Raw genomic sequence first — 24497 nt, 5'->3', positions numbered from 1 at the left:
ACTTGGCTATGATGCTACGTAGCTAGTGCTATGCTCCTTAAATACATTTAAAGTGTATCTAAACACATGAACAAAAATATGTTGCAACTTACCAGTCCTTAGATGTGGTGGCTGAGTTAGTTTTCTTTTTCGGCAGGCTTTTTTTTTAACTTACTTTCACCTGGCGATTGTGCCAATAACACATCTCCTGTCCTGCAGTGACAAACACCTGCTTACTGTACTGTTACCAGTGCAGCAAAAGCATTGTCACCCTAGGACAGGACTACAGAACACCTCCATCTCTCTCCATTTCCATAACATAGATGGGAGGTTTCTTGTAGTTTCCAGAGATATTTGGGAGCAATCAGCTGACAAGGTATCTAGCAGGATCCACAGGTAATTTTTGCATTTATTGAACAGATAAAACAAAAACACTTTTAATAGTATATTTAGTAGGCTAAAAGGGAACAAATATGAGAGGTTTTTTAAGCTCTGATAGAATAGTAAAAGGGGATGGAGCTTGGCATTAATAATAGGTAACAGTCAGAATTAAAGGGAAAATCTGATGCCAAACAATTAATTTATAGATATCTATTATGTGCTTGTTATGGATATCTACACACTGTGCAGACAACTTTGGAGCCAGCCTAATTATCTTGGAAGAAATCTAGAGACTCGCCCTATAAATTTTGAAATGAAACAAAATGGAGCCTACTGGGGGCTTAACCTAAAATGACAAACCCCTGAACTTTATTTGGAATACTCTTGTTTTATCCATGTAATTATAGATAAACAGTTTAGTTTCTCATGTACAAACTGATAGTAAAATTCCAGCTTACCGGCCCGCTTCCTGAATCTTTCTATATCCACATTTGGTGGTCTTGCAGGCTTTTGAGGTGGAGGACCTAATTGGGCAAGAGATGGCAGTGGCTTTCGTTTTGGTTCATTAGGATCTTTTGGTTCTCCTAAACTGTCCTGGACAGATGATATTCTAGAATGTTTTAGTCCGAAAGGTGAAGAACTGTTACCATTTAGGTTCGTTTTCATTTGAAAATCTTTGGCTATGGAATTAGATTTCGGGCTGTCATTTGGCTCATCTGCACTTTTATTCAGAAATGGGCTTTGGATCTGTTTAATACCAGCAGGCCTTAATGATACTCCATGGAAAGGTTGAGAAGAAGGACTTGCAGACATATTTTCTTCTGTCGATTCCTTTATCAGTTTTATAGGCTTGTTGTCCTGGGAACCCGAAATTGTCTTTGCTACCAAGTTGTGTCTGTTAAAACTGTTCTGACTTGGGGATCCGCCCATGTTGAGAGGAGGTTTCGCCCCAAATGGCGGCTTCTTTTGGAAAGGAGGCTTAGACTCATTTTCTGAAGTTGAATTAACTGGTTTAAATTGAGATGGTTTAGGGAAAGGTGGTTTTTCTTCAATTGCCTTTGGCTCTGGTGGAAAGGTTGGCTTTGGCCCACCAAACCTAGTCTCTTGTGGAGCATTATTAGCTGTGATAAAAGGTTTACCAGCTACAGGTTTTGGAAATAGGACCTTTGGTTCTTCTGTCTGTTGACTGGGGGATTTAAATCCAGATGGTTTTGGAAATGTAGTTTTCTCCTCTTTTGCTTGGATATTTGTGTTAGGAGACACAGCAGTCCTGTTGATGCCTCCAACCGGTTTGACAAGTGGTGGTTTGAATTCATTTGCCAGAGCTTTTGGTGCCAGTACAGGTTTTGGAACTGCTGGCTTCTTAGGCGTTAATCCTGGTGGAGTGTTGCTTGTTGATTCAAATCCTTTTCTTCTTGCTTGGAATGATTTTAAAGCAGGTGACCCTGGGGAATTCTCTGCCTCCTCCATGGGACTGGGAACTCCACTGAACATAGCTGCAATCGACTTCACATTTGTGCTTTTCTCCTGCAAGCCGAAAGGAAGAAAAGAGCTCAAGTGAAAGGTTTCACATAGCACAAGCACACGCACGCAGCTCTTTCAAAGGCTTCCTGAGCTGAGGCTTGCAACAGAGCTGATTGGTAGAATGTATTTAACAAGTATCTTCCTGTATGGCTAAATAATGCTGCTTTCTTACTTAGTTTAGTATACTTTGTTTTTTTCTTTTTATATAACATAAACATATCTCTTTAGCAACTTTCTTATGGTGTTTAACAGGTGCCTATGCAATTTGAGCTACTTGAATGGCACATATTAACTTTTATGTACACAAGTATCATGCATCTTTATTGTTTTAAACTACATTGACATTTTACATCAGATCTATTTACTTATATAGAAGAGTAATAAAGTGGTAATAAACCCTCCACTATTTTAACAATACAGAATCCATACCCATAAAGGAGGCATAACACAATGAGGGGGATTTACTAAAACTGGAGCACTCAGGATTTGGTGCAGCTGTGCATTGTAGGCAATCAACTTCGATCTTTAGCTTCAGTTTAAGTGGTAGTAAACCCTTAGGCTGGCCATACACTATACAATTTCTTACAATTTTCTGTCCAATGTCTGCCTAATTTCCTTTATAGTGCAAAGACCTACCTAATTGGATACAATTGAAAGTGTTGTTTAGGTTTGACCTCATATTATATGGTTTTTGGTAAACCTAAAGCAATTTTTTAAAGAAAATTCTATAATGTATGGCCAGCTTTACATATACCCAGTAAAGTGACTGGCCTCAGGTGATGCACAAATGCTGAAACAAATCGACAATGTAAGTTGTACCTGTTTATCCACAGTGTTCTAAATATTCATTCAAAGTCCAGAATTTATAAAGCGTGTCTGAGCATTCAGAAAACAGGGGCGGACGGCTGAAATTACACACTGCAGAGCTCAGTGAGGAGAACCCTGAGATTGGAGGGATGAGGCATGCCCCCCACCACAGAGCATGCAGGAACAGAACTGAGGCTGTCACTCTGCTGAAGGTCCCTCCCTATCACCTTTTTTCCCTTGGTGTCACAAAAACTTGTCAGAAGTAATTAATGCTGATAGCAGGGGAATGATGCAGCAGACAGAAATTACACTTAGTGCTATTAATTGAGGCAAGTACACACTATAGAGGGATATGCTTTGTTCATATTTCATGTTTGAGGTTTACAACCACTTTAAGGTTTGACAATAAAACCTGGAAGCTGATTGGTTTCTATGCAGGACTGCACAAGATTTTGCACCATGCAGTTTTAGTAAATAAACCCCAATAATTTTTTTCTAGATAAATGTTTCCAATCTGCTGGCTCTACTTCCCAGCCTTGCTTCCTCCAAAGTTGTGGCAGAAAGGGGGAGGTGTGGGGGGTGCGCACTGTAAATCACATAAATTCACATGACATTCATGGGGTTCCAAGCTGCCAGTTTTTGCTGGTGCAGGGAGCTTTGGTACATCTGGAATATGATCCAAGGTGGGCTCAATGGGAACCCTGCAGAGGAATGAAGCCAACCTTAGAAAAGAATAGGGATATTTTAATTTGGAATTTTGCAAAAATGAGAGTTGGAACACAGAATTCAAACATAAAACCAAATTAGTGTAAACTGATGCAGTCATTAATTACAAAGGTTTAATAACAATTTTATTTTATTATATTAAAGTGTTACTAAACCCTCAACAGTAAAATCAGTCTGTATATGCAGTAAAGCATGCTTGTTATACTCACTGTGGAACCTAAGGGGTTAATCCTCTGCATTGTGCAAAAAGGCTGTTTGATCCTGATTTCTCTGACCCTCCCCTTCTTCTACTGTCCCCAGTCCATCTGCTGATAGTACAGAGCTCTAGGAGTCACTCTGCATATGCTCAGTTTGGTGTGTATTGCTAAAGAGTTTCTTTTTTCGTTGGAAAAGTGCATGTGATCAGCATAGGGTCAATCATCACTGTCCGGACAGAGGGTCAGGGGTCATGCAGCCTCATAGGACAATCAGATGGGAATGAAAACTCCTCCTAAAAGCTTTAACTAGTGCTTAGCTGGACACTAATAGAAGTCACAAGACTGCTATATACTGCTGACGAGAAGAGGTATTTAGAAGGTTATATTTACTAAAATAATTGCATTTCCATGTTCTGTGTACTGCGGGAGACCAGATTTAGTGAATGCAGTATACTGGATTTTATAACACTTTAAGTTTTGTTCATAACATGCCAATAAATTCAGTAGTACTGTACAATGAAAGGGTGAGCATAGGGATCATTACAGTGCTGGACAGGGAGCCCTGGGCAGGCAGCTGTGTAGACAGTAGCAATACATAAATATATGACCTGTTTAACATGATTGTTCAGCCAGGCATAGCTCTGCCTCACTGTACAGTCTTTCAAATTCTAGCCTGCTCAGTGGACAATAATTCACCATCGTCATTCTGCCAAATAATTGCTCAGTATCATGTATCTGGCTATGCAGTGTGTGGCAGAATTGTGTGCTACCTGAGGCAGACATTCCCACACCTAATTCCTACACCTGTGCCTCAGTTGCAGCGTCTGGGAAGGGAGCTCAGTAACAATGAGTCTATGATTTTACCAGTAGAAACTCCAGTCTCAATGCAATCACCTTCATGTGTGTAGGTAATGGGCTCAATTTGACTCATGGTAGAAACACCCCTGGCAGGCAGAAGGATTCTGAGGTGCAGAGTCACTACCGAGAGGCAAGAGCAGGGGAAACTGAGCTGCTAATAAACGAATGGGACGGGGAGCAAGGGGAGCTGGTTTGCTGAAAGAGAGACTCGAATGACATCAGTGATTCTTTTGTGAAATTTAAGGATGAATTACTCCGCTGTGCCTGCAGTTATGCAGGTGAGTGAGAGCTTGTTTTAAAATACATTAAATCATTTATTTTAAGAATATGTATATGTTAAGAATATGTAAAAGCATCTTAAAATTAACAATGGATATTTTTTCGTTGGGTGAAGATACATGAAGAAACTGTTAGAGGGTGGGCAAATATTGTCCTGTCCATCATTCTTCTTTTTTTTTTTATTCTTTAGTTACATTGTCAAATCACATCCAAAGACATATAAGTGTATTTGATTATGAATTAATTTCTAGTGACATGTTTTCAGTGTTATGCATAAGTTGACAGTAGAAACGTAACCAATAACTATCAACCTAATAGGAACCATTATATTTACACAGCAAATGTATCAAGAAAACCAGATCAAAAGGTAATGACCCAATAGGGGAGATTTACAAAAACTGGAGTGTAATGATTGTGCGCAATTGGGACATGGAAGCTGTATGCAACAGTCATCTTGTTAAGGTCTCAGCCATTTTGTTTTCATGAGCAGTGACCTTACTCCCTCCCTCATCCTGCAAACTATGGAATTTGTAGCTGTAACTTGTAACACACTTCAAAAGAGCCTCTTATCTCCACTAAAACACACTCCAGAATCCAGGCCTGGATGCCAGCTGTGAACAGCTTATTAGTCTTGGCAGGATATCTGTTTCCATGAACCATGAAAAGCTCTTCCCTCTCCCCTATCGTAAAACCATAATAACTCAGTCAAGCATGTCACTTATGACCTGTAAGGCCATTATAGCTCTAGGAATGCAGAGCGTGCCGTAAAAAGTCTATTCTACAACTTAGCAATCCACACACAATTCCTAAAATCCAACAGGAACAGGACACATTAATAGTAGGTATATATTTGAATGGGGAATATCATACTGAGTAAATCAAGGTCATACAGGATTATGTTTGCACATACGAAAGGGGAGAAGGCAGTCTCCTGCCTCATGGGTGACATATTCCTCCAAGGTATGCAGTGTTTGGTATCCCTGGATACGAAATATAATTCTGAATAATATCCTGCCAATTTCTAGAAAACAACCTGCATATGTTGCAAGATATTAATATTAGTGCAAAACTGTATTTGGGACTTGGTCATACACATAGTGACCTCCCATCCCTTTGATATCTGCCCACACCCCTTTGATATCACAGAAAAGGGGATGACGGGGATGAGAGGACCTGTTAAGGAAACTAAGGAACATCCAAGAGAGCCATGGCAACATTTTGCTGCGACAATTGGACTCTGCTAAAACCAGGACTTTGCAAGTATTCTGCCTTCTTAACTCCTTTCTTTTATTTCTCTGTTGCGTTATTGTTCTCTTTATTTCTTTGTAACATCTTTTCTGTAAATATTTTAATTGCATCATTTGATCTTTTCATTAATACACCCTATTTTAAAAAGTGTTAAAACTATCTCTAAAGCTTTTAAGGAAAACTAAAGAATCCCTGTTTCCTGAAGAGTGCTACTGTATGTAATAATCCTCTGAATATACCTGTCTGTGGTGACAGTGTGTGTTGCAGATTTGTGAGTTTCCTCCTTCTCTGTAAAAAGGAGGTGGTGGCAGTTTAAAACATTAATTGCTAATTAACTTAACACAGTGACAATTGCTCTCAGGCTGCTGGCACCTACATTGTGGTCGTGTGAGCTGGAAAATCTCTGTGCAGGGTGCAGCCGAGAGTGGCATTGTTACGCAAGTGACAGCGCAGTGTGAGATCAGCTGGTCCTTTGTCACAAGTTGGTGAGAAGGGCATGGGTCTGGCACCACCTTTGTCGCATGGAGCATTTAAAATCTGGTGCAGCTGTGCATGGTAATCAATCAGCGTCTAACTTCAGCTTGTTCAATTAAGCTTTGACAATAAAACTTGGAAGATGATTTGTTTCTATGCAGAGCTGCACCAGATTTTGCACCATGCAGTTTTAGTAAATAACCACCAATGAGTCATCACTGAAGCAGAGAAACGCTAGAATTTCCAGTTTCAGGTTTGTACCTGCTGTTCTCCAGAGGAAGCTGTCTGGTGCTACTGGGTGTTGAGATCCACCCATCGTCTACTAGATAAGAAGTTGTAGGGGCCTACTGTTGCAGTTTTAGGTATTCCAGCTCCTTTATCCATTTGTCCGACATCAAGGTAAAATAAAGCATTGAAACTACTTTCAAAGAACCTCCTTTACTTCAGCAGAAAGTGATTGTCATTACTGGGGACTAGGAATGTCCTAAGAGGGATTCTCACTTGTACATGCAAGACCTCTTTAGATGGAGGCATTATTTTATTAGGAACATCAGGACATAGGTTGTAGAACTCCCACTTAGCAGAGGCTCAACATCTACTGTTACTCAGGTACTACAATGTAATGTAATTATTTCATGGTGATGGTCATCTCATATGAACCCCCAAAACAGGGTTACATGTACTGTATATCTCTGCAATGCCTTTACTATATATATACATTCAGTACTAATTGACTACTATGTCTACCCTGAGGCCCCACCAATATTCAGGCTACTCAGGACAAAAGAACAGGAATTCTTCTACAACAATGTTTTTTTCCAGGGAGTCCCATGAGCCATGAAAGCCATGAAAAAAGTAAAAATCAATAAAATACAAGTAAATAAAAGTCAAGATATCTGAATATTTTCTCTGCAGCCACTTGGCGGAACACTGCTAATAATCCCCCATCTTAACCATAAAGCCGTAGAAAATGGCTTATTGTATGAACAATCTTTGTATCGGGTAACAAGCAATATTTCCAGTTTTAGTCAGCATATATGCCTGATGGATTGCAAGGGGGCTGAATGTTAAAGCTATAACTACGCCATGTACCTGCTATAGGGACCCAACAAGATTAATGCTGACTGTGGCCTTGAGACCTAGATTCTGCCAAAAATTGATGTATTTTTCAAAAACAAGGACTACCTGGGGTTAAAGTGGAATTAATCCCCCCCCCAAAAAATGTATGAATTTGCAGCTTACCATATCTTAGATAAAGTTGGCTTCATTATTTTTGTTTTTTAGGCTTTTTTTCCTTTATTTTCACTCAGTGATCCCGCCAATAAGCCTGTTATTTATCAACTGGACCAAGCTGTCCAGACAAATTAGCAGTTCAAGGGTTGAGCTAAAACATTTAACACTGACAGGGATGATTGCAATGATCAGCGTTTATTTATGTATGTATAACCTTTATCCCAAAAGGAAAAAAACTGTTTGCTGTACCTGCTTATAAAATGTTAGCTGGAGTTCAGCTTCAATTTGTTAGTCAAGTTCATCTAAACATGCTAGTCCAACACTTTCTTCTCCCCAGACTGACAATGTTGCTGTCCAAAGGTGTCTGCTTTACTACTTCACCCAGAATGGAGACACCCAAAGACAATAAGTGTGTTAATGGATCGATTACAATGTGAAATATAGGAAAAATTCCTAAAAAAAGAAAACTAATGCAGCCACCACATCTAAGGAAGGGTAAGCTGCCATGTATTACATGTTTGGGTTTAATTCCACTTTATTATAGTCTATCATTGATAATTTTGAAAGTTTGAAGGTTGCAGAGAAAACATAACGGGGCTGTACAGACTGAGGTTACAAAATTAAATAAAAAGAAAAGCCAACACTATTCTGGACTTTCTTCTCCTAGGGATTTCATGAGTGTGTTGGGTAGGTGCAGCATGGTGCAGCAGCAGTAAACACAGAGGTTCAGAGTGCAGTGAAATGTACTGAAGAACTTGCAAACAGTACAACAACCCGGTAGAAAAGCTCACCAAACCGGGAACTTACAGTCAATGCAGTGGAGAGTAGCAGTAGTATGCCCGAACTGAAGACAACCCTTGCCAAGGGGGTGGAATGTGGTCTGGCCTGCTCAACCCAAAAGGGAGCTTGCTGAAGAATAGATGTAGGCTCTGAGCTGTCCCTACTGCTTCAGAACCTGTCCCTACCGCTAGTGTTGTCCCTGACAGTCGGGAATGCTCTCCCTACACTAGCCACTTTGCCAATCCGCACCAAAACCTGGAGGCAGGGATTTAAAAAGACTCTGACCAAAGATCGCCACCAGGGTCACCTGAATTCAGTGTGCCAACCTGAATGCTACTAGGGGAAACCATAGAGAAACCAAGTTTCCCTAGACTTTCCCTCCAGCTGCAGTACAGCTCCAGACAAGCACCACCTGCAGTGGAGACAACAGACTTCGCCAACCTACAAGTACAGTTCATCCTGCACTCATGTGACCTGTTTTCAGCCCTCTAAAGCTGGCTGTTGGCTGATGTCCGAGTTGGTCCAGGCTCTGAAAAGATCCCAATCATATGCTCGTGATCTACCCAGATGCCTGGACCGGCAGGTGGCTCAGCCTCTCAGCAAACTGTTGGGAGACTGAGCTAGCCGCTCCTGCCCCCTCCACAGCCCGGCGCTCCAGTGAGCACTGGAGCGGCAGAGCAGACAGTCACCACTCTCTGCTCAGATTAAAAAGGAGAATTGAGCAATCAGTGGTGTTTGATTGCTCAGTTCTCAGTCTCAGAGCCGGCGTGTAACAGATACAGCATTGAATCGATGCAGCATCCACCTAGGTGAGTATAAATGTTTACCTTTTTAAAAACCTGAACTTCTCTTTTAAGGCAAGAGCCAGGGACCATGGTATTTTGCATTAAGTACAAAGACCACATCAGATGGGCTTGCATTGGCTGTGACCACAGCTGCTCTTTATAGTACTCTACAACATATGTTCTCCTAAAAATCACTCGGTACAGCCAAAGGAAACAGAACTGCCACACAATATAATTCAGTACTTGTCCTTTACAGAAACTTCCCACTCAACAAGCTAAAAAAACATGATCAGTAATGAAGTACGAAGCTGCTTTTGGTTTGCGTAATGCTCCTACTGTACACACACACACACACACACACACTTTTGGTGTGATGACAAGTCACTGTAACTTTGAAGACTACGTGATGGTTGTTGAAGCCACTTCCTGATTACACCACAGATGAACTGGCTTCTGCAGATTTTCTTTCTTTGACTACCATAAACTACGGCATTGCCTCTTAAATGACTACTTATTTTATTATTCTTCCATCAGAAAAAAAAACAAGTATCTCATACAACGACAGTGGGCATAGCCAAGGCAAGTGAGCAACAGAGCAGGGAGATCTACAGAGGTGCTAGGATCTCCACTGCCAAGTCTTTAAAGGGTCAGCCCAAATCTGCCTTCTGAGCCTCTTTGCCCTGCCAGAGGATTTACCCCCTCCTTCCCGACCAGGTAATTTTTTTGCGCAACGGCGCTGTGTCTGTGTTACTTTAACTGACAATTGCGCGGTCATGCAACGCTGCACCCAAATGAAATTTACGTACTTTTTTTCCACAAACAGAAATTTCTTTTGGTGGTATTTGTGCATTTTTATTTTTTTGTGCTATAAGAAAAAAAGACCGACAATTTTGAGAAAAAAAACATGATTTTTGACTTTTTGCTATTAAACATATCCAGTAAAAAAGTTTTAATCAAATTTTGTCATAAATTTAGGCCAAAATGTATTCTGTATATGTCTTTGCTAAAAAAAAATCCCAATACGTGTAAATTAATTGGTTTACGTGAAAGTTATAGCATTTACAAATGGCGGTATACTGTATATACTGGGATTTTTTTTTCTCTCATTTTTGCTAGTAATGGTGGCAATCAGTGACTTATAGTGGGACTGCGGCGGGCATTCTGACACTGGGGGAAACTGACTTGGTGCCACTGACATCCCCAGTGACACCAATACAGTGATCAGTGCTAATAAAAAGCACTGACACTGTACTAATGGCACTGGGCAGGAAGGAGTTAACATCTTGGGCGATCAAAGGGTTAACTGTGTGCTGTTTTACTGTGTGCTTTACACTGTAAGCACAGTGCTTTGCATGGCTCTGCTCCTGCAGTGTGCAGGAGCTGACAGGGGAGAGAACTGTATTGTTTAGGTAGAGTTCTCTCCCTGCGTTGGTAATACTCAACGATCACTGGGTGCCGGCAAATAATCACCGGCTGGGTCCCGCTGACTGACAGCCAAGCTCTTGTGAGCCCTCTACCCAGAAATGCAAAATCACATCTATATACACGTGATTTTGCACACCGCTGCCACCCTGTAGCAGTATAGGGCAGCGGGAAAGAGGATAACATCTTACTGCTTCTTCGTGGGGGTGATTTACCACTCCTAGGCATTCTTTAACTACTTCAGTTCCAGAAGGTTTTAACCCCCTTATGACATGGCCATTTCTTGCTATATAAATTGGCCCTAATATGTGTATGTATGACAATAAGTTAGGGACCTTAGATTGTATGCCCCTTGAGGGTTAGGGAGTGATGTGAATGTACAATATATATGGAAAGCGCTGCGCAAATTGATTGCGCTATATAGGTACCTGAAATAAATAATAATAAATAATAATTTAGCACTGCGCTACTTTAACTAGTAATTGCGCAGTCATGCAATGCTGTACCCAAAAGGAATTCATATAATGTTTTCACACAAATAGAGCTATCTGTTGGTAATACTTGCTGACCACTGGGTTTTTATTTTTATTATATAAATCAAAAAAGACAGAAATTTTTTTGAAAAAAAAAACATTATTTTTAACTTTCTGCTATAAAACAAAACATATCCAATAAAAATAAATTTAAAAAACTAATTTCTTCATACATTTAGGCCAAAATGTATTCTACTACATGTCTTTGGTAATAAAACAAATCCCAATAAGTGTATATTGATTGGTTTTTGTGAAGGTTATAGTATTTACAAACTATGGTGTATATATACTGGTATTTTTTTATACTACTAATGGCAGTGATCAGCAACTTATAGTGGGACTGTGTGGCAGCCAATCTGACAAGGGGTGGGAACTGACTAACTGCCATTGACATCATCAGTGATATGTTACAGTGTCACTGGCTGTGAACTGGGAAGGGGTTAACATCTTGTAATGAAGGCGTTAAATATGTGCCTAACACATGTTAATTTGTGTAATGTGTTCTGATTTTTACAACATACCTCTGTTTCTTCTCCCTGCTTTGCAGGGAGAAGAAACAGAGAGATCATTCCCTCTGTACATAGCCCTTGTTGATTGTCAACACAGGACTCTGTGTTGTGATTAGACACAGTCAATCAGCAGGTTCTGGCCATGATTCATTGGCCAGAACCTGATGACAAACTCCCTCTGTGTACAATCACAGCTGGAGTGGACAGGTGGAGGTCGCCGATCTGCAGTACATTGTGGGCAGGCGGTTAGAAAGTGGTTAATGGCAACCTAATGGTGGAGTTAGGCTGTAAGCGCGTAAGATAGTGGGACCAGCATATTGGCAATCTGGGCTTTGTTTCTCAGAAAATAGGTAGAGGAACTCCCCCATCTGTGTCACTTCTTGTCTCCGCCCCACTGCCCACTTCTGAACACCATTCCTTGGCTCCACCCCCTACCTACCTCCCAGTACTGCTCCTTTTGGAGAATACAGAAAAAAAGTATAACTTTGAGGTGCTAATTAATTTGTATAAAATGTGTTAATGATAATAAGAAAAGCAGTAAAATTGAGCCCCCACAGCCAGCACCATCAGACCACCCCACCAACAACAGATCTCCCAGCAGTCGGCATTAATAGACTCTCAAGCAACAAGCAACAATAGACCCATCCCACAACTGTAGATCCCTTCCAGCAACAATTGATCCCCCCAGCAACAGCGGACCTCCCCCAACAACCATAGACCGCTATGCAAAAATAGATCCCCTCCAGTGACAATAGACTCCCCAGCAGCCAGCATCAATAGACCTTCCAGCACACCCTAGCACCCCTTGCCATTACATACGTTCAGTGCTGGAGGTGCTGGAACTGCATTCCCTGGCAATCCTGCAGAAAAAAAGCTCTGTTGGCAATCATAATGCTGATTGCAGGGCCAGGTCCAGACAAGAAAGGCTTTCCCCATGGACTCTGTGGTGGATAAGCAACTGTGATGGGGGCATCTCCTACCTCTGCTTTTTGCAGAGATATAAATTGTGTATCTATAAAACATGGACACATTGAGAAGTAAATTTTGAACAAATTCATACTAATTTAACCATTTTGCAACAACTTCTTTCTTCACTTGTCCAGGGGCCAACGGTAGTAACCCTAGGGCCCGCAGACAAAGTCTGTCATTTCTAGACCCCGCACAGACCCAACCACTGTACATATGGAAGGCTCCATCCATCTCAGTTCAGGGGTGAAGGGCACACTTTGGCATTTTCAAGATGCATTCCAGAGGACCTTTTACCAGATCTGACAGCATGACTAAGTCCTGTGGACTTGACTGGGCATTTAGGTTGTCTGCTGAACAATTCTCATCTGTTGCAGCTGTTCTACAAATGGTACTGAAATTTTACCACCAAGCTTTTTGCCTGGACTGCATATCCTTCAGGTCACCATTAGGAAAGTTCCTCTTTCTGTTATGCAATGCCGTTATTTCATTTTATTTCATTACCAGGAACTATTATTCCATGCAAATTATTGCTACAGACTCCTGTGCAAAGTATGTCTTTAGAACCAGTGTTGTAGTTACTGACATAGAGGGGTCTATTTATAAAAAAAAAGCTGGCTGTACGAATGTCACTGCATTCACATAGCCATCACAGATAATCCCTGTAATGTGTCTGATATTCTTATTTCCTTTGATCATCAGCACCATCTAGTTGCTATATTGTGTTATTTTCCTGATTGAGGTATTTCAGGGAAATACTGCATTATGGCCTGTAGATGGAGCTGACGATCATGGAAAATAAACATATTTGATACTTTACGGGAATGATACTTTATTTGTGATGGCTGTGTAAATGCTGTGACATCTGTACAGTGATTTATAAAAAAAAAATAGACCCAAGAATGTAACTCCATTTGCATTTTCTTTGAGTTTAATTGGATGAGAGAGTTAGAAACTCTGTTCAGGTTTTTTTTGCTGTCTTTGGCTACCCTTACTTCCCATTCCAGGGATAAGCTTGCCACCAGTAAAGTGAGTAGCAGTCTAATAGGGACATTGTAAAATTGTCATGACTTGGGACTCTCACCATGGGTTGAGTGGCTGACCAGAGCTCAGGATAGCAGCTGGGTGGATGGTGGAAAAGGGCAGAGGACTCAGCTGACTGCTCGTTTAGCCCTGGTTCACACTTGTGCGGCCTGCTTTTGTGCGTTTAACTTGAATGGGCTACCGTGACTGCATTTTCCGCAAAAAAAAAAGGTGCATGAAAATGCGGCTGAAAATTGCACGGTCTCTCTTGAGATGCATGCTGCGGGTTGAGATGCATGGGGGTGCCATTCAGAATGAACAGCCGCCCTAGGCGTCCATAAGAGCAGCTCGATTTGTCTGCAAGTGGTTGTGGGTGCGGGAACAGATGTAATTCTGCGCATCCACAACCTAAGAGGGTGTGAGAGCCCTGGGAAGGGCCAGGACACAGTGTCTAAGATACTGCCAGGTCTTCACCAGAGCTCCTGGAGGTAGAGATGTTGACCTTCAGGTGGTATTCAGTTCAGGTTTTGGTCTTCAAAGAACTGTCTTGCAGAGACTCACCAGGCCTCAGGTACACAGAGAAATAGCCAAAGAGCACATGGAGACATTAGGAGACAAATGAGTAACACAGGCTGGGAGAGAACAGGTGAGAATATAGACGCAGGCTGGGAATCTCAGGGGAAACTGACTGGTGAAAAGAAACTAGTAACAAACTGAAAAGTGGCAACATCAGGATACAGGCAAAGGGACATAAGGCTGGTACACAGTGGGGGCAAGGTACATTGAGAGAGAGGCTGGGACACACTGAGAGCGAGGCTGGGACATAGTTGAAGCAAGGCACATTGAGAGCTGGTACACGCTGAGAGCGAGGCTGGGACGCACTGAGAGCAAGGCTGGCACATACTGAGAGAGAGGCTGGGACATACTGAGAGGAAGGATGGGACACACCGAGAACAAGGCTGGGACGCACTGAGAGCGAGGCTGGCACATACTGAGAGAGAGGCTGGGACATACTGAGAGGAAGGATGGGACACACCGAGAACAAGGCTGGGACACACTGAGAGCGAGGCTGGCACATACTGAGAGAGAGGCTGGCACATACTGAGAGAGAGGCTGGGACATACTGAGAGGAAGGATGGGACACACTGAGAACAAGGCTTGGACACACTGAGAGCAAGGCTGGAACACGCTGAGAACAAGTCTGGGACACAGTTGGGGAAAGGAACATTGAGAGCTGGTACATGCTGAGAGCGAGGCTGGGACATAATGAGAGTAAGGCTGGCACATGCTGAGAGCGAGGCTGGGACATAATGAGAGCAAGGCTGGTACATGCTGAGAGCGAGGCTGGGACATAATGAGAGCAAGGCTGGTACATGCTGAGAGCAAGGCTGGGACACGCTGAGAACGAGACTGGGACAGGCTGAGAGCAAGGCTGGGACACAGTGGAGGCAAGGCACATTGAGAGCAAGGCTGGGACACACTGTGAGTGAGGCTGGGACATGGTAAGAGCAAGGCTGGGACACACTGAGAAAGAGGCTGGGATACACTGAAAGCAGGGCTGGTACACAGTGGGGGAAAGATTGAGACACACTGAGAGCAAGACTGGGACACACTGAGAGCAAGACTGGGACACAGTGGGGGCAATGCACATTGAGAGCAAGGCTGGGACATACTGAAAGCGAGGCTGGGATGCGCTGAGAGCAAGGCTGGTACAAACTGAGGTCTGATGAAAAGGCAGGTTGCCTAGAAACTCGTCACCGCCCCCTTGGAGGATTCCCAGCAACGTCCTGATGTCATTTCCTGCTCGGCGGCCATCTTGGATGTGCCTCAAGCTGGCTCCTGTACCCACGCTGATGTGAGAGATCAGCAGTGCCCGCCCTGGATCCCGGTTCTTATCTGTGCTGCGACTCCCGGTTACTGCGCCTGCCATCCTCGCTTCCTCCTGTGGGACCCACCTAGAGCGCCAGCCACGCAACACCTTGGCATTGCAGCCATCCATTTGTGAGGTGCAGCACAGATGACATCCTCCTCCTTATATATTGATGCCTGATATCTACCCACGTCTTGTGAGTTTTTATAATCTTGTGTGCAATAAACTGTTATATTCCTACTGCACTTAGTCTGGCGCACTTCTCTTTCTTCTCTATTTACATACTGAAAACGAGGCTGGGATGCGCTGAGAGCGAGGCTGGTACATACTGAAAGCGAGGCTGGGATGTGCTGAGAGCGAGGCTGGTACATACTGAAAGCGAGGCTGGGATGTGCTGAGAGCGAGGCTGGTACATACTGAAAGCGAGGCTGGGATGTGCTGAGAGCGAGGCTGAGACACATTGAGAGCGAGGCTAAAAACAAGCTGGAAAAAACAAGGAGCAATAGGAATGCAGAGGGTAACAGAGACACAGGAAACCACAAGATGAGAAAGCAGGGGGCCCGAGTGCTAGCATTCGGAAGCATTGTTTAAACTCTGAGCAAGCCACACACTAGCCTTTTAAAACAATAGCCCCTTTGTGATTGGCTGGAAGCTGCACACTCAGGGAAAGACCCTGTGCTGAAACCTGGAACAGGAGAGTGTGACAAATACATTTTAAGTGCAGTGAGGAAAGGTTGGAACCTCCATCAGCTTTTTATTTCTATTTTCCATATAAAAATTACCCCTTGCTTCCTGTCATAGTGACAATGCTGCCACAGAGACAGGAAGTGAGGTGAAATCACCCCTACAGGGACACAGGCAGCAAGAAAAACCTGACGGGAGATTCCAAACTTTCCCAACTCTCTCCAAAACTAGAAAAAAAGCTTTCACTGGAGTCACACTTTAAAGTGGTTGTAAAGCTTTTTTTTTTTCTAAGTAAAATAATAAACATGCCATACTTACCAGCTCAATACGATGGTTTTGAACAGAGCAGCCCTGATCCTCCTCTTCTCGGGTCTATCTTCGATACTCCTGGCTAGTCATCCAGCGGCTTCCTATGTTAGCACTCGTGCGGGCTCACTCCAGAGTCCCGCTACCTGCATCCATACACACAGACAGTGGGACATGGCCCCACCCACTGCTCCCTCATCAGAGTTTGATTGACAGCAGCAGTAGACTATGGCTATTGATCTGCCCTGTGAGGAGGAACAGAGCCTGGAGAGCTGCTGCTCTCATGCACAGTGCTGGATCGCGATGGGACTCAGGTAAGTATAAGAGGGCGCTGGGGGGACCAGTGCTTTAAAGCATATTTATGGTCAAAATGTTGAATCATATATTCATTTCTACATTGTACTTCAATTATTTCTAGCCTACTCCTATTAATATGAATAATCTTGAGGGTTGTAAAATTACTTTGTAAAGATCCCCACACATTTACTTCCTGCAATTCTTTGACCCGTAGTCACTATGCCCTGTAGTAGGCACTGCTGTGTCACACATTTCACAGAACCTGTCTTCTGAACTACAGAATTTGTGGAAAGAGACAGCCAGCAGACAGGCAGAACCCACAACATTAAAGGAGAATTTTTAAGTAAGTTCTATTGGATTGTAAAATAACAATTGTTTGTATTATTATTACAATGCTGATGTAATAAAATGACAGTGCATGCTGTGACCACAGATTTCCTTTAAAGAGAAGTATGTTTTTTTTTCTGATCGTACTTACCTAGGTGAATGCAGCATAGATCCGATGCTGCATCTGTACCCCGCTGGCTCTAAAGGTGAGAACTGAGCGATCAAACACTGCTGATCGCTCAGTGCTCTCCCTCCACTCTGAGCAGAGATCGGTGACTGTCAGCCTGACTGTCTGCTCTGCCCCCCCCCAGCGCTCACTGGAGCTCTGGACTTTGGAGGGGGTGGAGCGGCTGGCTCAGGCTCTCAGCAGCTCACTGAGAGGCTGAGCCAGGTGCCAGTCTAGGCTACAATGTGGATTCCTATCATATAATCTGGATTTTTCCCCAGCCTTGACCAGCTGAGTGACGTCAGATGATAGTGGTCTTAAGGACCTTGTTGGCTGAAAATGGGTCACAGGAGTGCAGAATGAACTGAGCTCCTGTTATCCACAGAAGGACAGCCAAACAAGTTTTGTCTGTACTTCTCCTTTAAGTCACTGACCTGGAACATGTATAAATATGTGTTTCTGACTTTTCTTGCACATTCATTTACTGCATGCTTGCTTTGGGTACATGACTCAAAAGTATTAGTGATACCCATAGCCAAATAAATAGAGCTTTTAAAAGAAGCCCCTTATTTTGAAATTTGCAAATTCTCACCCGTGGCCTCTACCTTTGTAGACATTGTCCCTTGTCCTTACTATCCTGCTGTGGATGGACAGGGGCTTAAGAAAGCTACGGGATATTTGCGGGAAGTTTTTTTTATCACGTGACTCTGGACTTGATCATGTGGCTGAGCTGATGTCACACATCCAACTACAGGGGACACTTGGAAAAGTGTCATAGTACATGTAGCACTACCCCCTTAGGAGTCTCTGAGTTTTTCGATCCCCCTTTATCCCTGCACAGCCAGGCAACAAGCAGGGGTATTGAACCTGGATGGGATTGAGGGGTATATGGGATTCCCAAAGAACTGTTAACATGAGAACAGATCTCCTTAGCAAATATGTACAAGTCCATAGACAGTCTCTCCTTGAAGAGCTCTCCAGCCCTTCTGGTGTACCTTCTCAGACCCCAGATGATTCCTCCTCTTTGCCCAGCTGCCTGAGGGAATCCCTGAGCAAGGATTACTCACTCAGTCCTCTCCTGTAAGCTTGTGGGTTGGTGGCTGCCTTCAGGCCTTACATTGGCCTGGCTCCTTCCCTGTTTCCCAGACTGTCCTCTCTCTGGGGATGGTTGAGGTTGAGAGATCCTCCTTCCCAGATCCTGCCTGCATGTAGGCCCCTCCCTGGGTCCCTTCCCGACACTGACCCACTCCTCCCAGGCTCTCTCATACTTAAGGGCTGTCCGGACCCCATGCCAAGCCTCCTGAGTCCCTTGAGTATGCTCCTCACCCCCACCCACTGCCTTCTAGAAATTTCTCAAGCTTCTAGAGCAGGGGGAGGTATCAGGGAACTAACCTGCAGAGCCCTCAGTCCTAACCTAGAGTAACCTGGCTGACTTATCTTAGGCTGCTACTCAGCCTCTATCTAAAAAAAACCTACCTAGCTCCCCCCTAGCTAACTAGAAGGTCGCTACATACAGAAGTAGAGACTTGAACTCTTTTTCTTTCCATTTAGCCCTATATACCCTTTTGGCCAAGCTCTTGGGGTGCAATTGACACCTGTGTTTATGGACCCTTAAAGTATATTTGTGCCCATGCAGTTCAAAGCCACAGGTTCATCTCAATGGTGGACCAACCAACTGGTAATATCTACCTATCTGCCTCTTTCAGCAGACATGAAGAGGAAAAGGAGGGGACCTTGTGTAAGCCCAAACTTGCAATTTGTAGCCTAAACAAGAATGAGTGCACCCTCCCTGCCCTCATATGATCACGCTGGGTGGTTGAGTAACCAATCTCCAAGCTTATAGGTGGAACGGAGAGTTAGTTACATGCAGCCCCCTTCTCAAAATCCCAAGTGTTGTTCTGTACTCCTGGTGGCCAAATGGCACCATGGGTAAGCAGGTGTCAAGGTCCTACCTTTTCCCAGAGGTTATATTACTCCATGTGCTGGCATCCATCTTGGATTTCTGCTGAGCATGATGGGAATCTTTTATGCCTTCGGGTCTCTGAGGTCCATCCCCCAGAGGGGTGTGGCTGAGTACATATAAGCCTGGGATCTGCACATGCTCTTTGCACTTGTGTCTTCCTACAGCTCTGTGTATACGCTCGTGACTCTTCTGGTATTCTGACTCGGCTTGTGATTAAGACCATTCTCTGTGTTTTCCTTTGATCTGACCTTCCGTTGCTGAACCCGGCCCGTGACCTGTGATTCTCTGTCTACTGTTCTGTACCGTTTTGTCCCGTTGTTGTCGACCCAGCTTGCCTGACTACGCTATTGTCATTCTCACCAGCTACACGCCATTGGCGGCGGTCATTACCGCAGCCGGGGTGTCACGGGGGCCGCGACCTGGTACCTGGCTGTGTCAAGTCCATCCCCACCATCAGGGGCCCTGGTGAAGGGCAGCCTGGGACTTAGACTCCGCGCCCTGAGGGACTTCGGTCTGTTGGTGGTGGTTGTCGTCAGCCAGTGCGTTACCCTGCCACTAGGCCTACCTGTCCGTTCCACAGCCCTGCCCTGACAGCAGGCTCTCTGCCTGGGGATCAGACAAGTCCTGTCTGGAGAGCTGAAAGACATTCCCTGGCAGATGTGGTATGCCAACGTAAAGGAACACCCAACAGTTGTTCTGGAGGGAGGGATCGAGAGGAATCTACTGGATCAGGATCATCTGTTCCCAAAGAATGTTTTTATTTTTTTGCCATCCAGCTTCAAGCTGCCTTTCACGTCTTGATGATTGAAACCCTAAGTCTGAGAGTTAGGGAATCAAGCAGTCTAGAAATCGCTTGATGGCTGAAAATATGAAATACTGCCTGTGGAGGAGAGGAGTTGCCTAACATTGATGCAGTCCTAGTGGAAAGTTATTGCTTACCACCAGCAACTACGGTTATAAGGGCGAAGGAATATTGGCCATCAGGACCGGATTGCATACTGGGATAGTCCCAAAAAGCGAGTGAGGCTTACCTAGAGATAGGTGGTCATGAAATGACGGTGAGTTTACATCTATGTGGGGTACCAATGTGAACACAGTGAAGCACTTGTCATTGCAGTATGGAGTATCACCGTTAAAGATACAGCATCATTGCACCAATTATTCACATGTTGGGACTGAATATTAATATTTTATTTGTATTTTGATTAGTGTTATCACTTTAAAGATTGCAAAGTTTATTTTGTCAATTTGTGACCTTAGCGCGGTCCATTTTTGAAGTATATGATTTTGTGTTTAGAAATTCACATTTAGGGCTGCGGCTATATAGGTTTCTTATATATAGTTAATTTTTTCACATATATATTATTTTTTTTTCCTAAGCGCAACAGCACCCCTTTTTTCTTACAAACATATTTGCAAAGGAAAGGTATTACCTGCCATTAAAGGGAACCTGTTGGTTTGCTCTGCAGACCTGTCTACGCATGAATACCAGAATCTGCTTAGATCCTTGCAAGTCCCTGAAATTTAGAAACCTCACTCTTTAAAATGGATAAATAAAGGTTGGCTCCTCTCACAGATGAATTTTCCAACAAAGTAAAACTAAAACAGAGGAGAACACAAAGAGGTTTTATGTAACTGATGCTACTTGTGGTGCTTATGTTTAGGCAGAACTTTCTGTATACTTTTCAAACTTTAAAACAACTTACAGGTTCACTTTAAATATTCTAAGAAGCAAGTCTCTCTTACTGTATATCGTCTTTACAGGAAGCTAAAGAGGATACACGAGTATGGCAGTGTCTTTTTGCACCCTCTTTATCTAGGATATTGCTTCCTCAGTGTGCCAGTGTATATTCTAAAGTGACAAGTGCATTTCCTTAGAAACGTGAATACAAAATCAAGCATATCATACGAGTGCAGCCGGCCAGAGAAAGGAAGTCATTTTATGGATCATATTGTAATGAGTAACTGATGATATGTCCTCTTAAAGTGGACCTTCAGTCCAAAGGGAGTTTTCCTCCCAGCAACCGCCTCCTCCACAATCTAAAATGGATTTTTTAATTTTTGCTCGTTTACATTCTTTAATTTTTTTTTCTTATATTGCGGCTCCACCCCCTGTTGCGAATGATGTATACCTGTTCCCTCAGCTTTCTAGGATATGCATGTCATTGAATAATTTCCCTGTTCAGATTAATAAAGTATTCTGAATATCCCAAGAGGTGGCACAAATAGGGGCTAAGAGCTGACAGTGAATGAGCCTGGCATGCGCCATCGGGGCCCGGATGCCAGAAACCGAGGAATCCGGGAACACAAACAAGTCAGTGAGAAAGATGATGACATGGACTCTGGCCTGTGGGCTGTGGGATCTCAGTAGAGGACTGCAGCAGGACAATGCTGGATTTTTTGGGCAGGTGAGTATCTGAATGACAACCCAGGATAACAGTAAAGGGAGAGAAAAAAAAAAGCGAGCGTGGTGGTGGGGGCGGTGTGATGAGACTGACGTGTTCAGTTTCCTGTGAATGAATAGACTACAAGTGCCATCACCCATTGAGGCTGGTGGCCTGTAGTTCTCAATGAACTACTACAGATGGATGCTAGTGAGTGCTCTGTTCCTTGATTTTCCTGCTTTTAAGCAACTGCCTACCCATATGGGAGGTACAGGCAGACAGCTATCCTGCAGGAGCCTGACATTGCACCTACGATCCGCTAATGCAGGTACAATGCTCTGCAGGCTCCTTAGAAAAAAATAATAATAAATGCAAATTTATTTACCTGCAAAAAAAAAAAGTGCATTTATTTTTTTTTTCAGAAGTTGAAGATAACCTTTAATCCTTGCAATGCAGGAGCAGCTTATCATGTATTGCAAATACCTGCAAATGCCTGGAAAGCACACCCTTATACTCTGGGAGGATAGTATGAATGACATAGGGAACCTTTATGAAAGATAAGATTTTCCATGAAATAATAGGGCACACATCAGAATTATCACATTATTTTCTGTAAAAAACATTTTTTATTTTCTTCTTGATGTAAAAAAAAAAACTACTCCCAAGCTCTTTTGTGTGACCTAAAGCCAGGCAATGATAACATAGTCTCTGGCTACCAGGTTTTGTGTGTATTTCATATCATCAGATTGCAGTCTAATTTTTGCAATCAGACAGTAACTGCCTCATGGACATGCAGTGAGATATGAGAACATCCATTGTGTAGCACTACTAATTAGGAAATTATATTATACTTAACTGTTCTGTAGCCACTCCGGTCCGGTCCCACGCCGAGCTGTCAGCAGCGGCTTCAGCGTGTACGAGTGTGCAGGAGAGGCAGCTGACAACAGGAGCCCCATAGTAACTCTATGGTTGACGTCACTTTAAAGGCTTTTCCTGTTGTTGCTGACTCCTGCACACAGAGGACACCGCTGGAGACCGGACCGGAGCTGCTGCAGAACATAAGTATAGGTAAGTATAGGGATTTTTTTTCTTTCCAGGGCTAGATAGTAGTGATGGGCCGATCACCCCCCTGTTTGGTTCACAGTCAAACACTCGAACATAACAAAAGTTCAACCGAGAACTTTGAACAGAGGGGACAATTCACTAAGCGGTATCCTACCATATCGGAGTATGTGGTAAGATACTGCACAGCTACTAAACACATTCTTTATTGTTTCAGCTATCAGCAGGGCTTCCCACCGATAGCTGCATGTAAAAAGAATTGCTGGCATTGACCGGCAATGAAAAAACTGCGTGGGGTCCCCCTCATCCATACCAAGCCCTTCAGGTCTGGTAAGATTTTGAGAGTAACCCGCACGGCAAAATTTAAAAAGAGATAAGCAAGCACCCCCCCCCCCGAACCATACCAGGCCACATGCCATTAACATGGGGGGGTGCCTTGAGGCAGATGAGCTCCCACCCAAAGCATCTAGACTAGGGTCTCATACCCACAACCGTGGCTGGTGGTTGGGGGGGTCTGCGAGCGGGAGGCTTATCAGAATCTGGAAGTACCCTTTAACACTTTTAGCCCCCCAGATCCCCCCCATGTGAATGAGTATAGGGTACACGATGCCACTACCCATTCACAAAAAAAAAAGTGTAGTGTAAAAATGACAGAAGACAATCTTCGACAAGTCCTTTATTAAAAACAAAAAATAAAAATAGTCCCCCGAAGTAGATCCAACATCAATCATGGTGCCTGCCGCCACCACCAGCCCATAAAAAGATAAAAAAAACGCTCTGCTCTCGACGCCGTCTCCCACCGTCTGACAACTGCTCTGGGATGACAGTTCTTAAATAGTGTGATGACATCACAAGGGGGCTCCCTTGTGACATCATCATGCGCTGTGATTGGCCAAAGCATTGCAGCTGACCTGTGTCAGGGTGCAGTGCATTGTAGGGCGCAGCTGGCAAACAGCTGATGTTCGGGCCGACATACAGCCCATCTCTACAAGATAGATTAGGCTTAGAATGTGGATGAGAGTAGGTTTAGAATTAGTTAGGTTTTGCCTTTACTTCCACCTTAACTTTCCGTATGAGATGCCTCATATACTTTTATCATTGCAAGTCGTACATAGCAACTAATTGTTTTTAACATTGATAATAATTTATGATCATTTTTGATTATTTCTCAATGAACTTTGCATGCGAGCTTCAACAGCTGCATTTTGTGCGTAATTCAAGATATCAATAAAATAGTATAATTCTCAAATGTAAGTTTATAATGTGATATGAGTAAATTAAAGAGAATAAAGTTTCCTTTTAAATACTAAGATTTAATTAAAGGAAAACTAAGCAAAAACACTGCACTGAGTCCCAAGCTGGTTCAACCAGATCAAGTGATTCGACTCATCTAGATTTTGATCTAAAGGCGTACTGGTTCCTGTCCCACATCCTGCCATTTAGCAGCAAACAGGTGCATATGCAGTAGTCATAGGAAAATGAAATTGGACTTGTAACAAGTAAGCTGAACTCCAAGATGCATAGACATATCCTTGACTCCCTGAGACCTCGATGCAGACGAATCTACAATTAAAAAATGTAGCCAAGTTTATGTCTTGCCCTAGTGTCAGGAACATTGTGCCAGCCATCAGGATCGTGCCAGCTGTAAGGCTCATGCACGTGGGCATAAGTGAAAGTGTTTGAGTAAGGTGCATAGAAGCCTAAGTAGATGTGC

The 24497-nt window shown here is 43.3% G+C and overlaps 1 protein-coding gene across 2 annotated transcripts in view; it reads right to left on the bottom strand.

The window, feature by feature from the left end:
• FYB1 (FYN binding protein 1) overlaps positions 1–1905 on the bottom strand; it is a 128645-nt gene extending 126740 nt beyond the window's left edge. For both annotated transcript variants that reach the window (XM_089687823.1, XM_089687824.1), the window contains exon 1: positions 819–1905. In XM_089687823.1, the coding sequence (XP_089543949.1) occupies positions 819–1854 (1036 nt within the window). In that variant the 5' untranslated portion in view covers positions 1855–1905. The remainder of the gene's footprint in view (positions 1–818) is intronic.
• Between the last annotated feature and the right edge of the window lie 22592 nt (positions 1906–24497).

Source organism: Staurois parvus, unplaced genomic scaffold (assembly GCF_062004578.1).
Source record: "Staurois parvus isolate SC_StPar_1 unplaced genomic scaffold, SC_StPar_1.0 ptg000438l, whole genome shotgun sequence".
NCBI lineage: Eukaryota > Metazoa > Chordata > Amphibia > Anura > Ranidae > Staurois > Staurois parvus.
The sequence above is the reverse complement of the archived record's forward strand: the minus strand, read 5'-3'. Positions and strand labels throughout refer to the sequence as shown.